This window comes from Argopecten irradians, chromosome 10 (genome assembly GCF_041381155.1).
Source record: "Argopecten irradians isolate NY chromosome 10, Ai_NY, whole genome shotgun sequence".
NCBI classification, from domain to species: domain Eukaryota; kingdom Metazoa; phylum Mollusca; class Bivalvia; order Pectinida; family Pectinidae; genus Argopecten; species Argopecten irradians.
The window spans coordinates 5100069-5117493 of record NC_091143.1 but is presented as its reverse complement, the minus strand read 5'-3'; the positions used below and the strand labels follow the sequence as shown (position 1 = coordinate 5117493).

General features: G+C 34.9%; 2 protein-coding genes across 2 annotated transcripts in view; one reads left to right on the top strand and one right to left on the bottom strand.

Moving 5' to 3' along the window:
* Positions 1-17425, bottom strand: part of LOC138332962 (ubiquitin-like modifier-activating enzyme 6) — a 57709-nt gene that overhangs the window by 24591 nt on the left and 15693 nt on the right. Inside the window, exons 17-18 of the mRNA XM_069281031.1 lie at positions 16181-16258; positions 14357-14434 (exon numbers count right to left, since the gene is read on the bottom strand). Of these exons, the coding sequence (XP_069137132.1) occupies positions 14357-14434; positions 16181-16258 (156 nt within the window). The remainder of the gene's footprint in view (positions 1-14356; positions 14435-16180; positions 16259-17425) is intronic.
* Positions 7251-9367, top strand: LOC138332963 (uncharacterized). Its single transcript, XM_069281033.1, has one exon. It carries the CDS (start codon positions 7385-7387, stop codon positions 8276-8278), a length of 894 nt encoding a protein of 297 aa, XP_069137134.1. The 5' UTR covers positions 7251-7384; the 3' UTR covers positions 8279-9367.

Genomic DNA, 17425 nt, shown 5'->3' with positions numbered 1-17425 from the left:
AGATCTTTTGGACACAAAAAAAAGTGTAGAAGAATAATAATAATAATAATAAAAAACAGAACAAAAACAATAGGTCTTTTCACCACATGGTGAAAAGCCCTAATAATAAACAAGAGGCCCATGGGCCTTAACGGTCACCTGAGTTAGAATATATAATGAAACAAATAATAAAACAAATTAAAGACATAAAAACACTATATGCTCTATTGCTGGGCCTTGAAGTTGGTCAGTGATTTATAAATTTGACCTTTTTTAGACTATGAAGAGTATTTGCTTCCATCAAACCTGTGAACTTAGAGGTATTTTTTGAAATTTTAATCAATTTGACCCTGTTTGATCCTGCCCCTCTGGTCCCCCAGGGGGTCATCGAGGACGGATATGGATGTTAAAATGCTATATCTTAGGCTAATAATTCTAATCAAGTTTGACTAATTTCCTACGAAAATTGGGCAAATAATGTTCACAAATATGTTTTTCCTATATAAACTAAAGTAAACTTGACCCCTCCCCAGGGGGTAACGTGAGACCCCAAGGTCATATAATTCAGAGTTTTTATAAAACACCTGTAGACCTTTCCATCTATAATTATTTGATTCTACTATATCCAGAATTTTAGAAGATTTTTGAAGTTTTAGCCTATTTTACCCTTTTTTAGCCCCGCCCCTCTGCCCCCAGGGGGTCGGCCAGGACCAATGTGGATATGATATTAAAATGCTATCTCAGGCTAATAATTCTAACCAAGTTTGACTCATTTCCTATGAAAATTGAGCAAAAAATGCACATTAATGTGTTTTTCCTATATAAACTATAGTAAACTTGACCCCCTCCCCAAGGGAAAACAGGAGATCCCAGGGTCATATAATTTACAATTTTTATAAACAAACTTTAAGACCTTTTCATCTATAAAGTGTATTTGATTATACCATTTCCAGAATTTTAAAAGAATATTTTTGAAGTTTTAGCCTATTTGACCTTTTTTGGCCCCGCCCCTCTGCCCCCAGGGGGTCGGCCTGGACCAATATGGATATGATATTAAAATGCTATCTCAGGCTAATAATTCTAACCAAGTTTGACTCGTTTCCAATGAAAATTGAGCAAAAAATGCTCATAAATGTGTTTTCCCTATATAAACTATACCGTAGTAAACTTGACCCCCTCCCCAGGGGGAAATGTGAGACCCCAGGGTCATATAATTCACAATTTTTGTAAAGGACCTTAAGACCTTTCTATTTATGGAAAGTATTTGATTCTACCATTTCCAGAATTTCAGAAGAAGATTTTTGAAGTTTTAGCCTATTTGACCCCTTTTGACCCCGCCCCTAAGGCCCCTGGGGGTCAGTCATAGAAAATTTGTTAATAGGATTAAATGGCCATCTTATACTGATAATTCTGACAACATTTGACTCATTTCCTATTACAAATGACCAAATAATGCGCAAAAATGTGGTTTCTCAATATAAAGTATAGTAAAATTAACCCCTCCCCAGGGGGAAACTAGAGACCCCAGGGTCATATAATTCACAATTTTTGTAAAGGACCTTAAGACCTTTCTATCTATGAAGAGTATTTGATTCTACCACATCTGTGAGTAGAGAAGAAAATTTTTGAAATTTTACTCAATTTTACCCCTTTTGGCCCCTCCCACAGCCCCCTGGGGGGTGGGGACCATATAATTCACAATTTTGATTGGCCTTATGCCTAAGAAGGTTTGTGCAAAATTTCATTGAAATTGCTTTAGCAGTTTTGGAGAAGAAGTCAAAAATGTAAATTGTTTACGGACATACGATGCACGACGCACGACAGACGACGCACGACGCACGACGACGGACAAAAGGCGATTAGAATAGGTCACTTGAGACTTCGTCTCAGGTGACCTAAAAACAGAACAAAAACAATAGGTCTTTTCACCACATGGTGAAAAGCCCTAAATAGCAAAGGTGACCTTGACCTAGATCTGATAACAATGAAACTCGCCAAGATAATTTAACTTTCTAAACTTGTGACAATTCATGAAAAAATATTGCCAATGGAGCATTGACAACCTTTTTTTTCCTCTAAAAATATAGTACCAATGACCTTGACCTTGACCAGATGACTCTAAAACTATAGCACATCCATGACATTTTGATTATCTATAGGAGTGATTGTTGATAATCCATGAATCAAAGTACTGAAAGTACTAAATGGCTCGGTCTCGATGATTGGAGGAATATATTTCTAAAGTCAAAATTTTTCTTTTTGGACAATAAGAAATAAATTTTGCTAGTGTTCCTTCCAATTTGGACTTTTGAGGATTCCTTGGACACAAAGGTATTAAATAAGAAACACATACTAAACTCTTGGGAGCCCATTCCAATATTTCCTATAATGTTATATGCCAAATGATTTTATAGCATCTTTAAACTTTTCCTTGTTAATTTGATGTCAATTAAAATATCCATTCTGAATTGCTATTCTCATCAAGTTCCTGGGACCACAGTATCAGTTAACATGTATTGTTTTACAGCAGAGACAGACAAGAGGCATATTTTTCTATGCCAAAATGTCTTAAATATAGAATATGTCAGTCCTCTAGAAGACTTATCAATACAGTCATACCATTTCTGAATAAAATGGTCAATTGGTCTACTTTTAACAAGTTTTTGTAATTATTCTTTCGTAAAACATCAAGATGATTGATATATCTAAGCATGAATTAAACTAGCTCTGGATAAAATATCTTAAACATCTTACAGCCATTTAAAAAATGTCTGGTCCATTTTCATGTAAAGTATACATTAATTCATAAATATTACTTGATAATTTATTTGATGTTATGTAGTTATGCCAAAAAGTAATTATTCTACATTTTATTCCAATATCAATTGGGTATCTTGTTAGCTCGCCATAGACCATGAATTGTTTTATACACTTTCTTAACTTGAGGAAATTACAAATGAATTTTTCTACAATATTTGTATTTTCAAATCCCCATACTTCTGATGAGTATAATAAAACTGTTATTACAAGTGACTAAAATATTTTCAGTTTAAAATCAACAGGAAGAGATACATTCCTTAGTTTCTTAAAAATAGCAAACACTGATTTAATTGTTTGTTCAGCAGTTTTTTCCTTTTTAAAAAAAAACGCTACCATTAATGTTAAAGATGCTCCACCGCCGACAGATCATAAATGATATTCATCATTTGAACAATAATTTGTGTTTAATCATGTATATATATGTCTAATTAACACAAAAAATAATATAAAATAATATATTTTGCCTTTGGTGCATGGGCAGTCAGTACTTCATTCCATATAGGATACAGTATAGTGCCACGGATTTTTTTGGGATGCAATTAATTATATTTTTAATTTTCTAATTTAAAATGAAATTAAAGCTCAAACATTTCAATGGTGGTAATGGTGTAAAATTTGTTAATTTTGTAACTAAAGAAAAATACTAAATCGTCTGCTCCTGTTTTTGATAGTGAAAAAATACCATTTGTCAGCGGTGGAGCATCTTTAAAAAATATACCTAGATATGTATACCCTTCTTATCAAAATAATTTTATATCCCATAACGTAAACTGGTGTTGTTGGGCCAATTTACGTTTTGAGAATATTACAACGTTTATCTTTCTGATATTAGGTTATAATTTCCATGTAATGCAATATTGTTCAAATCCGTTTAACATTTGTTGTATAACAGCGTCATCGGCATATAAAATGATAAAAAGTTTGGGATACATGTCAATATTATCTATAAATAATTTGTCAATAGTTGTCAGACAATTAACATTGTTTTTAAGATAAGATAAGATTCCACGTCATCAAGGTAGATTGAAAACAGGAAAGGAGATATAAATAAGGTACCATACTGTGCATGTACATGTATATGTTCAAGGTAAATAAACAATGCAAGCTGATCTTGCAGAATTGCCTTACAGCGTTATAATAGATGCAGTATGTATCATTGCATTGGATGTAATTGATTTAAGGGCAGTTCATGTGGTGACCGAAAAAAGGTAAAATCACCACTTTCAGAGTGATCAGAGAAGATTGATAGTCAAGGAGGGAAAACATAAGACAACCTGTGTTATGCAAATTAATATTTAATTTATTTTAAATAAATTGTGCTGAAGATGATGATTAGTGTATTATTAACGATATAAATCTAAATATGTTTTCTAAAAATATTAACAACTAATGCCATATTGTGTTATAAATTTAATGTTTTATTTATTCTTTTTGTTTCAAGCATGTACATGTCATAGAAAATAAACAAATACCAAGTATATGCTTAAATCATATATAAGTAAAATTCACAAATCACAACACTAATGTGTATTGTATATATGGAATGAAGATGTCATGATGATGGTAAGTATTTAGATCAAAAATGTTTACAACATTAAATGTATTATATATATGGAATTTGAATATAATGATAGTAATTATTTTCAGATCAAAAAATAATACAGTATTAAGCTACCAAAGTTGAAAATTATTTCTTTCATTTTGTTCACACAATCTTTCTCCTGGACTGGTTAAAATTGAAATGATACTTGCATGTAGACATTCTGTAAAACATAAGGAAACAATAAATGTATTAACAGAGTAATTACTGAAAAGGCTAATATCATATAATTAAACATTTTTTTTATAAATAGCAATACCAGTTTAGAGTACATATTATTGAAATTTGTTTCCTGTTTTTCTTTAGTCCTCCTATTTTTTTAGAGTTTTGTCCTTCATAAATTGATTGTAATATAGCATTTGTCATATAATGTATCTGATAATGTGCACAAGGAAGTATAAGTATACGCATGTGTGCATGGGCACGGTGATAAGTTATTAAAAAACTGGCGGATGCTGAATATGAAAGGCATAAAGTCTATTTTGCCGAGTAAAAAGTTCAAAGAATTAATATTGTTCATACCCAAAGATATAATCGCACTAAAAACAGTGATCGTGTAGGCTTTTGTGTGATTGCATTTGTAAGAATGTGCCAGGTGGTAGAGATTAGTTCCGCTCGAGTGATCACACAATGCAAGTGAGAGTGGGGAGTATGTTTATGCAAGTTTTAATTGCTAATCTCTGATGATTGTTGACAAAATATAACTCAGGATAATTGCTAAACATTTAACAGTTTTCTCCACGTTTGTTGTAGATTGAAACAGCTTTTTGAGTGCCGTTCTACCACAGGGCCATGTATAGTTACTATATGAAAAAATAGCCAGAAATACATATAAAATGACACATGTATTTTTGGCTATTTTTTCATATAGAAACTATACATGGCCCTGTGGTTCTACGGTAGAATTATGAAAAAGAAATCGGCATTTTCATCGATCTACAAATGAAGTAGTCCAAAAAAATCTCACTTCGAGTTATACGAACATTTTATGTATTTTTTTTTTCATTCGGACCAAAAATTTACTTCGTTACTTACGTAGTTTACTGAATATGCTATATATATTATCAGAAGGTCAAGCTCCTGTAGGCCTACATGTGATCAGAAACATATATGTATATATGTTTCTGATGTGATGAAAGAGGCTAAAATGTTTTTAAAGTATGTTTAGTGACAACCTCTAAACGTGCTTTAATATGTATATATAATCTGATAATGTATACATGTGCTTATAAAATTATCGATAATTATAGATGTGGTAAATATTCATACCTTATTAACTGCCGTAAGTTGGAAGATTACGCCACCTTGGACATTTAGAAAATGTCCATCGTCTGTCACGCGCTATTTGATCCGAAGACAAAGTTTATCCTAAATTTTGTTAGAGTTGTCTTTCTTCCATTGTGGATTTACACGTACATGTGGCATAACGCAGCCGTAATAAACAAGTCTCCATTTCGTCCTGAAATTTATTTGCTCCCGAACTGATTTGATTCAAAGTACAAAAATCATTATTGTAACAATTTTGATGTTTGAGGTGAAATATTGATTCATTTTTTCCGTTGCGGGATAATTGTCACTAGTAGGGACTAAACGCGTGGGGCGAAACGAAGCATTTTCGGGACGAAACGTCTTCATGCGTTGTAAACAACATTTTCGGGACGAAAAGTCTAAATACATTGTAAACAATTCAAGTGAAAATTTTCCAACCTAAGATCATTTGGATAATGTATATGGTAAGGATATGAAAGCAGTAATCTACTATTCCTGTTTCAACATTACAGATACGCTTATTTCAGTAACTTTCATATTCAAAATTTATTATTTAAAATTCCCGGTAAAATCAAAGTTGTTGAATACACTGCCGTTAGGAGCGCTAGTATCTGCGAGCAAGTTTTTAGCCAATCCTATTGAGGAAATTGACTGAAAGAGAATTTTGCAACCACGATCACAAATTACCTCGCCAAAAAATGAAGTAGTGAGAAATACTGACAAACTTCAAACAGACAGACAACAGACAAAATGATCCCTAAACATGGCAGAACCTCAGATAGCCTAGCAAAATACTGAAACAGTGATGTGGTTCTCTCCTGTTTAATTCATAGACATCATCCAATATTTCTATGTCTGAGGTTGAATTAGCTCCGTGTTGAAATGTAGAACTGAATCTTTTTAAAATACATTTAAAAAATCTTCAAAAACTGGGGATTTTCATGATAAAAGAAATAAAAAGAATTGTTAGCTTACCTAAAATCGTGTAGAAATTGCACTCTCAACTTTTGAAGTCTGGTTTGGCTTTGATTTCTTTTCATTTTGCAAAGTACACAACAACATTGTTTAATTTCTATACTATTACATTTACTTGTAGGTATAAACCTAAACTAAACTTATTTTTTGCATGAACCAGTAAGATGACTAGACTTAAAATCAAATGAAACCAGATGCTTAAAGAAAGCTTTGAAATTGAAGCTTTATTTTTTCTGTCAGTATATATTACTTGGTGATACAGGTATGTAGATATATTTAGTATATTTAGGTTACCGTGGTACCTGAATATAAACCAGGAAGAGAACAAATTAACATGTCAAAATGATTCATGAGAATTATCTTACATACTTCCATAGAACATTATCTTGGTACAGATTTTGACACTTTTTAACATTTACTTTAAGCTATAAGAAGTTTGAACTTTTTTTATTTTATTAAAATAAAATGTTTTAACACAGATCTAGATATATGACAAAAACAGTTGATTTTTGTGTCACCGCTTAGGTCAATGTCAAACATACACAGCTATGGTGCCAAATCACTGAAGCGTTTCACAACAAATAAACATTCATATCTCCCAGGAAATCCCCACAAATAACCATATGAATATGACGTAACATCCTCATTCCTGTCCAAGTTTGAGTCAACGGGGGAGAGAGTTAAATGTTATATTGTATAGATACTGTTTCATAAAGAACTTCATAGGTAAACATTGTCAGAATGGCATGTTCAAAGCATATAGGCAAGCCATATGAAATGGTGTGTTATTCCTGCAATCAGAAACTTGTGTGCCATGAATGTATTGAGAAAAAACACATTGGACACAAGTTTGTAGAACTGAAAACTTCATCAGCAATGATTCTATCAGGACTACGAAAGCAGAAGAAAGAGAACTCTGACTTTGCTGAAATTCAAAGGGATTTGAAAGACTGTCAAACTCTCAAGGAAAAAGAACAGGAATTAGCAAAGCACGCAAGAGCTGAAATTATACGAAGACGTGACCTTCTAAAGAGAATCATCGATGAGATGGCCGAAAATCTTTTACAAGAACAGGAGAAATTATACATAAAAATATCTTCTACATTGGAAGAGCATGAACGAGAAGACAGTGAAAAAGTACAAGAAATATTACAGTTCCAAAGTAAACTAGCGGAGTTAGAAAAGTCAGATGATTACATCAATGTCATCAAAACTGGGAAAAAGATGCATTTACCAAAATACGTAAAACACTTGATCCCTTCTATGATGAGGATGACCTTGAGACCAGGATGTGCTATAGATAGAGAACAGATACGGAAAGCCTTCGGACCAGTTGACATTGACTATATGAATAACTCCTATATTGTCCATCCCATACAGGTAGCTTCTGTCTACTCTGTATCTACTGTGGGAAGTCTAGATTCAAACGATCTATTTGGGGACATTGGACGAATGTCAAATATCACCAACCCCACCAGGGAACCGAGTCTGGATTTATCAGTGATGGATAACGACGTGGGAAGGAGACAAGTTTCACCTGTATCACAGGTATCTCCACAAACACTGGACAAGGAATTACAAAGTGCCAATGGCGCCACATGTGGTCCTTTGAACCAGACAACCACATATGTGTGAAACTTCAAAAACATCCAGGATATTTTTATGACCCAAAACAGCCTGAGAAGAAATCATTCACAAAACTTGCAATCTTTCAAGAATAATTTGTTTAAAATTTGTTGGAATCAGTATAGCTGTGTTACATAAGAAGTGATCATTGTTCACAAAACTTGAAAGAAAGAGGTTTTCACTCATATATGGTTTAGAATCTCAAGAGTTGGTTCTATAAGAGGTAATTGTTAGCAAAACTTTTAACAATAGACATTTCAAAACAAGCTAGAGATCCAAGACAGATATTTCATGTCCATCATTGAAAAATAAATATCAATCAATTGGAAAGATATCTTTTCTCTCTTATTCCATCGTAAATATTTATGTTTACAATATTAATGTATTAAGACTTTGGTTGTCCAATTCATTTCAAGATAGCCCAATATCAAGTATTTCCCAATATCCATTATTTTATAATTTCTATCAATATCAAAATTTGAAATTCAGTTGTAATGTCATCTATTGTTTTTTTAATACAATATCCAACAGAATCATGCTACCCTGTAAGTTTCAATTGCCATATTCTCCTGTATATAAATAGTAACCAGTTTTTTGTAAGGTAATAAATTCCCAGTCTGTCAGCCATCTTGTTGTCATTGTAATATGCACTACAAGAACCCAAAGGCAGCCTACATATGAAATTTGAGACAGATTCCGTCAGTACTTTTTGAGAAATAGTAGTAACAACCTTTAACTATCAAAATTCAAGATGGCTGTCTTTCAGTAGTCTTGTTGTCTGATCTGTCCTAAAATGCAATGTGCACAACAAAGATGGAGGATAACCTACATCACTGGGAATTTCCCATCCTTTGTCCCAGATGTACGTTACACTATCGTTTATTAACCCCTAGGACCATAGTCCACAATTTGCCGTGATATCACGAATAATTCATTTAATCCATATCCTAGCAGATGCAATCAAATTTGATGTCTCAAAACATACTTCAGTTATAATTTGGTACACTTTGTTTATATATTTCAAGGACATAGATGATATATACAAAATATGTATGTTCCTGATATTTTTGTAATAAATTTAATACTACTTACAACTCAGTTTTGTTAATTGTTTTCATTGTTAAAGTTTGTTTATTATACAGGTTTGATATGATATATCTGTTTCTCATCTCAAAAATACTCGTCTGCTAAAGCACTGTGCTGTATGCACATGAAGGCCGATTACTTGTGTCATGCTTGAGTGCATATCCAGACCAACATCATATAGTTTTTCAATTTATTTTTTGTTTCACTTACACAAGTGTGCCGTTAACTTCAACACACCTGTTCATTGGTGGGTGGTTTTATAAATATTTATCAGAACCACAGCAAATGCGGCCTATGGTCCTAGGGGTTAGTAAGCGATAGTGTGACTAATACCTGGATCCGAGAATGGGAATTTCTTTGAGTGGTTAAAATTAACCTGTAAACAACAGTTTTACAATATTTTGTACCAACTACAAACATCTAAAGCATCTTTCCACAATTTCTCAGATTAGATTAACTATGATCCGACCTAGAGACACACTACCACAAATGCTTTGTATTCAGCATGAGAAAATCATTCCAGACACTGATAATAATTATAAATTGACTGTGAAATTGTTTTCATAGTTCAAGCTTTGGCTTTGTATATATAAATATATATATTTAGTACATCACGTGACAGAATACTGGATTCTGATTGGCTACACACATGGATACTATTTGCAATAGTGCCCGGGCAAGCGGGCACTATTGAAGTGGCGCGAAATTGAAAGTGAATGTATTGTGATGTCACCATTACATGACGTCATTATAACGTTGCGCTTCGACCAAGACGTCAAGATGGCGGACAGACTGTTTTGTGCAGGGATGGAAGCAAATGTTGCTTTTCTACAGAAGACAGTTCATTAATGTTCTATATTGATCTACTTTTAATTTTCATGAAGCTGAATCCCGTTTTTATAGAATCCCATATCTCTGCCACAATTTATATGTTGTACTTTTAATGTAACAACGTGGTGTGGAAATGAAGACAGCGTTGCGAGGTAGGCCTATCGCTTGACGTGCTTCTATTGCAATGACATGGAAAACGGTCTCATGTCAGGGTGATGTACTAAACCCATTATGGCCTGGTTAAGAGGGCACTATTGCCTCATAGTATTGTCTTATGATGGGATAGTGCCCTCGCCTTCGGCTCAGGCACTATTCCATCCCTCGACAATACTATGAGGCAATAGTGCCCTCTCAACCAGGCCATAATAGATAAATATATATGAACTTGTACATGCTGAAAATAAAAGAAACTTTGATCCAAAATAATAGTTTGCATTTTTATACACCAACTTGGCTATGGCACTCATCAATATTGTGAACGAAGGACTGAAACAGGATTAAAGTACACTGTAAGTGGTTTATCCGTTGTTTCTTATTTAATTTTAAGAATGGATCTTCCAAATGAAAATAGCAGTAGTGGATTAGCTAAGTAATTGTTCATATGCATCATAATCTCTTTCCTATCCTAGTTTGACCAATGGCCAGTGAGCAGGCTAAATCTGTATCAGACAGCTGTCACCCAGCAGCTGTATTTTTGTTCATCTTATTTCACTTCTTTATGTTGTAAAGATCACTAATAATCACATACCTATACATTGGACTATGAGGTGTTCAACATGTCATACTACCATCATTTTTATCTGACGTTGTTGCTACTTATGTGGCTATGTTTTTATTTAGCCTATGACTTGATCATTGCCTTGGCTTGATATCACTGTATTCATTGCTTGGATTTTTATGCTCTACAATCACATTACCAGACTAAATTTTATGTGTTTTTGACTTCGTTTCACCTTGGCTTATATCTGCCAATTTATTTGTAATTTTAACAGAACTGTAAAACTTTAACAAAAGTTTCAACATATAATAGTGCCGAGAGAAAAATATAAACAAAGTCAGGCCTACAGTACCATACGACCCAGATCTGTACGGACCCTGGCTGATTTGAAAGCAATGTGTTGGAATAAGGTTTCATTTCACTTCAAATACCAGATGATTTGGACTTTTCTTTGGACATATATGTAGCAACTGATGGCTACCTCATTAACCAACATACAAGGACACAGCATCCCATCACAACAGAACAGACTAGTCCATTTGTCCAGCTGATCAAGCACCTGATATCTTAAGGATGTATTCTTCTGAGGTTTCAGTCCCGTTGAAGTCTCGTTTTGATATAGATCAAAAAAGAGGCCCAAGGGCCTTAACGGTCATCTGACTATCTTGGCAATAGCTGTATAGGAAAAGAGTTAGATATGGTGTCATGGTAGCCATCTTCAATCTGGGATCAACCAGAGATATAACAACACTTTGACAAGATCATATCAGCCGCATTTCATGTTTCAAGTTTCAGTTAAATTGCACTGGTAGAACTTGAGAAGAAGTTCAAAATGTGTTTTCAAGATGGCATCTGTGGCAGCCATCTTGGATCATCTGTGGCAGCCATCTTGGATTTTGGATCGACATAAAATATAACAACACTTGGTCGGGACCTGTCAGGATCCTTTCATGCAGGTTTCAGCTTAATCACACTGGTAGAACTTGAGAAGAAGTTCAAAATTCAAGATTTTGGAATATTTGACGGTCGTGACCTTGAAAGTAGGTCAAGGTCATTCATTTCCACAACTTTGATAGCCATTTATCTCAGCATGCTACTGACTAAATATGAATACCCTGGACCTTTCTGCTAATTAAAAGGTGCAGTTAAAAGATTTTAGCTTATTTGACCCATGTGACCTTGAAAGTAGGTCAAGGTCATTCATTTTCACAACTTTGGTAGCCCTTCATCCCAGCATGCTACAGGCCAAATATGAGTACCCTGAACCTCTCGGTTAGTTAGAAGAAGTCATTCAAAGATTTTAGTCTATTTGACTCCTATGACCTTGAAAGTAGGTCAAGATCATTAATTTTCACAACTTTTGTAGCCTTTCATCCCAGCATGCTACAGGCCAAATATGAGTAACCTGGACCTTTTGGTTAGTTAGAAGAAGTTGTTTAAAGATTTTAGCTTATTTGACCCCAGTGACCTTGAAATTTTCACAACTTTGGTAGCCCTTCATCCCAGCATGCTACAGGCCAAATATGAGTACCCCGAACCTCTCGGTTAGTTAGAAGAAGTCATTCAAAGATTTTAGTCTATTTGACTCCTATGACCTTGAAAGTAGGTCAAGATCATTTATTTTCACAACTTTGATAGCCCTTCATCCCAGCATGCTACAGGCCAAATATGAGTACCCTGGACCTTTCAGTTAGTTAGAAGAAGTCGTTCAAAGATTTTAGCCTATTTGACCCCCGGTGACCTTGACAGTACGTCAAGGTCATTAATTTTCACAACTTTTGTAGCCCTTCATCCCAGCATGCTACAGGCCAAATATGAGTACCCTGAACCTCTCGGTTAGTTAGAAGAAGTCATTCAAAGATTTTAGCCTATTTGACCCCTGTGACCTTGAAAGTAGGTCAAGGTCATTTATTTTCACAACTTTGATAGCCCTTCATCCCAGTATGCTACAGGCCAAATATGAGTACTTTGGGCCTTACGGTTATTGAGAAGAAGTTGTTTGAATGAAAAGTTTACGCACGGCGCATGGCGCACGGCGGGCGGCGCACGGCAGATGACGACGGATGGTGCATGATGACTATAGGTCATCCTGACCCTTTGGGTCAGATGACCTAAAAAGTTATGAGATTTTCAAATAAAATCTATTAATATTAATATTATTTTTAGCTGTATCGAGCTAATTTTTTCTGTAAATATTTACTGGGTTCGTGTTAATTAAAATATTGAGCATTGATGTGTGAAACGATACACTTTTGTCACTTTATTTTAACAGTTAATAGTAATTTGAGCACTTTTATTTTTTTACTCTAAAATACTGAAAAACAACAAATATTCAAATGGGGCAAAAAAGTAAGCACACGGACCCCCCATTTTTCTGCCTGATTTAGAAAGAACAACCCTTTCCCTGTTGATATGCAAAAAAAGGGCCTTTATCGCTCACCTGGTTTGTAATGTCAAGTCATGTTCTGAATACGGGTTCATTGTTTCTGTTCTGAAGGAATTTGTATATTTACCTCTTATTTTCCTATTGGGCCTTGCCCCTCCTGCCCCTGGGGGGGGGGGGGAGGGTCAGAGCCAAAATTGATACAAGTTCTGTCCCCCTTCCCCCAAGGATGTTTGTGGCCAAATTTGGTTACAATCCATGCAGAACTCTAGGACAAGTAGCGATTTAAATTAAATGTTGACGGACGGACGACGGACGGACGACGCGCCATGACATAAGCTCCCCGGCCCTTCGGGCCAGGTGAGCTAACAAAAGTTTAATACCAGAACTTTTTCTATAAGGGGTTTAATTTGGCAAAAATGGCTGAAAAAGGTGCATTTTGTAGCTCAAAATTAAGGGGTAGGGGTAGCATGTGTTGTTATTCTGAAAAAAAAATATTAGTCTTATTAATCAAACTTGTCTATTTTTAAAGAAGACTACTGGAAAATATAATGTTTTGTCAACTAGGTATCTTTGAGTGACAATAGCTCAAAAACGAGCACACGGACATATGTTTTTTCTTCCATTTTCTTTTATGGTATGAACTCCTATTTCCAAAAATCTATATGAGAAAAAAAGTTGAATACAAGAAAATTTTGACTTCTCAGAGGAGTACATCCTTAATTTTAGACTCAAAATTTGCGAGACATCCAGAACATTAATTGGTCTACTTGGAATTACATTTACAGTTACCTAAAACAAAACACTTTTACACACTTAACCTCCCCCTGATAGCCAAAACTTCACACTGAAATAGTGATATGTACCAACAATAAACCAAGTTATTTCCATATTGGTGTATTTTGTAGGTGATGAGAATTTGAGAAAATTAATCACCATAAGAAATAAGTCACAATATCAAAATCAAACTGACATAAAAAAAAATTTTGTAATGAAAATAACATAGTCACAAAAATAAGTTTGTTTACACTGTAGTTTCTGTTTTTTATTAATTTTTTTTTGTACTTACTCGAATGTGATGTGGCCGGAACAAAAACTGCCTGTTTAAATTGGATTTCTCTATGAGGTCATTGTCTGTTATAGTAATCTGGAAAGTGAAAATCAAAACAAAAATAGAATGAAATTAAAATTGAAAGTTAATGCAACAAGGACATAGTCATTCAGATCCCCCGCCAATGGAGATATCAAAGCTGAAGTAAGTTTGATTGTGGAGACTTATGTGTATGGAAAAAAAAAAATGGAAAAAGGAAGTTGAGCTAAAGAAAGATGGAGTATAATTCAAGTAGAGCGGGGCTGCAATTGTTGAATCAGGTATACAGCCTTGACATTTATATTAAACTATATACACAAAGATGGGTGGAGTTTTGCAAAGTAACATTTACCATTTACCATGATATTTTCAACAATGTTTCCATGGTAACGGAAAAAGTGCAAAAAATGAAAACCTAAAAATAGCAAAAGGTACTACTAGACCATAAAAAGAATGTGTCTATGAAGTTTCGTGGAAATATCTCTGCTGGTTTTAGAGTTATGCTCCGGAAATGAACCTGGTACAAAAATATGATATTTTCAGCAATGTTTCTATGGTTACAGAAAAAAGCACAAAAAGTGAAAACCTAAAAATAGCAAAAGGCACTACTAGACCATAAGAACAATGTGTCTATGAAGTTTCATGGAAATATCTCGGCTGGTTTTAGAGTTGTGCTCCGGAAACGATTCTTACACAAAAATCTGCCATTTTCAGCAATGTTTCCATGGTACCAGAAAAAAGTACAAAAAGTGAAAACCTTAAAATAGCAAAAGGCACTACTAGATCATAAGACTAATGTGTCTATGGAGTTCCGTGCATATATCTCAACCGGTTTTCCAGTTATGCTGCGGAAACGAACCTGGTACAAAAATATGATATTTTCAGCAATGTTTCCATTGTTACGGAAAAAGTGCAAAAAATGAAAACCTAAAAATAGCAAAAGGCACTACTAGACCATAAGAACAATGTGTCTATGAAGTTTCATGGAAATATCTCTGCTGATTTTAGAGTTGTGCTCCGGAAACGATTCTTACACAAAAATCTGCCATTTTCAGCAATGTTTCCATGGTACCAGAAAAAAGTACAAAAAGTGAAAACCTTAAAATAGCAAAAGGCACTACTAGACCATAAGACCAATGTGTCTATGAAGTTTAGTGGAAATATCTCTTCTGATTTTAGAGTTATGCTCCGGAAACGAACCTGGTACAAAAATATGATATTTTCAGCAATGTTTCCATGGTTACGGAAAAAATGCAAAAAATGAAAACCTAAAAATAGCAAACGGCACTACTAGACCATAAGACCAATCTGTGTATGAAGTTTCGTGGAAAATCTCTTCTGGTTATAGAGTTATGCTCCGGAAACCATTCGTACGGACGGACGGACGGACGGAACCCATTTGTATATCCCCCGCCAACTTCGTTGGGCAGGGGGATAAAAATAAAATCTATAAAAGGTTGTATACAATTTGAAATTAACTTGTTAACAGCATTTAACTCGGTAACCTTGACTGTGACAGAAAACATTCTAAATTGATGATCTGCAATTTGACCTTGACCTTCGATTGAATGGCCTTGAATTTTGGTCAGTTGAGCTATTGATTTATATCCTGACAACATTGTTACAAAATTATAATTAAATGTTCTTTTTCAAAGTTTGACTTTTAACCACCAATATATTTCAGTAAAACCGAACACCTTGTGTAAATGTATAAACCATGTATTAATTGAGATGTGTTCAGTGGTAGCACCATGCTGCTACACATCTTTAATTCAGTAGACCAATAAGTTCATTGTACCATACCTTGCCTTTATCCTGTGTAGCAATCCCCATTAGGGCATAGTTCTTCAGCATCTCACAGCCAATGGCTCCACAACCAACCTACACAAAAATAAATCTCTATTAGTTATATGACAAGTGTCATCTTAATCTCTTTATATCTGGCCATGTAACATGCCCATACTTCATTCAATTTTATTGTCTTTTTTAAACAGTTGCAACAAAATGCAAGTTATGAAGCTGTTGGTGTATAAATTTTCTCGTCATGCCATCCACGTTTTTTCAGGAAAAGTAATGATATTATCATTAACCATAAGGTTAAAACTGTGACAAAGCCATCAGCACCCCTCAAACAACAAAAAATAATGATATTATCATTACCCATAAGGTTAAAACTGTGACAAAGCCTTCAGCACCCCTCAAACAACATTGACTAGGGTTACACAAAGCCTTCAGCACCCCTCAAACAACATTGACTAGGGTTACACAAAGCCTTCAGCACCCCTCAAACAACATTGACTAGGGTTACACAAAGCCTTCAGCACCCCTCAAACAACATTGACTAGGGTTACACAAAGCCTTCAGCACCCCTCAAACAACATTGACTAGGGTTACACAAAGCCTTCAGCACCCCTCAAACAACATTGACTAGGGTTACACAAAGCCTTCAGCACCCCTCAAACAACATTGACTAGGGTTACACAAAGCCTTCAGCACCCCTCAAACAACATTGACTAGGGTTACACAAAGCCTTCAGCACCCCTCAAACAACATTGACTAGGGTTACACAAAGCCTTCAGCACTCCTCAAACAACATTGACTAGGGTTACACAAAGCCTTCAGCACCCCTCAAACAACATTGACTAGGGTTACACAAAGCCTTCAGCACCCCTCAAACAACATTGACTAGGGTTACACAAAGCCTTCAGCACCCCTCAAACAACATTGACTAGGGTTACACAAAGCCTTCAGCACTCCTCAAACAACATTGACTAGGGTTACACAAAGCCTTCAGCACCCCTCAAACAACATTGACTAGGGTTACACAAAGCCTTCAGCACCCCTCAAACAACATTGACTAGGGTTACACAAAGCCTTCAGCACTCCTCAAACAACATTGACTAGGGTTACACAAAGCCTTCAGCACCCCTCAAACAACATTGACTAGGGTTACAAAAAGCATTCAGCACCCCTCAAACAACATTGACTAGGGTTACAAAAAGCCTTCAGCACCCCTCAAACAACATTGACTAGGGTTACACAAAGCCT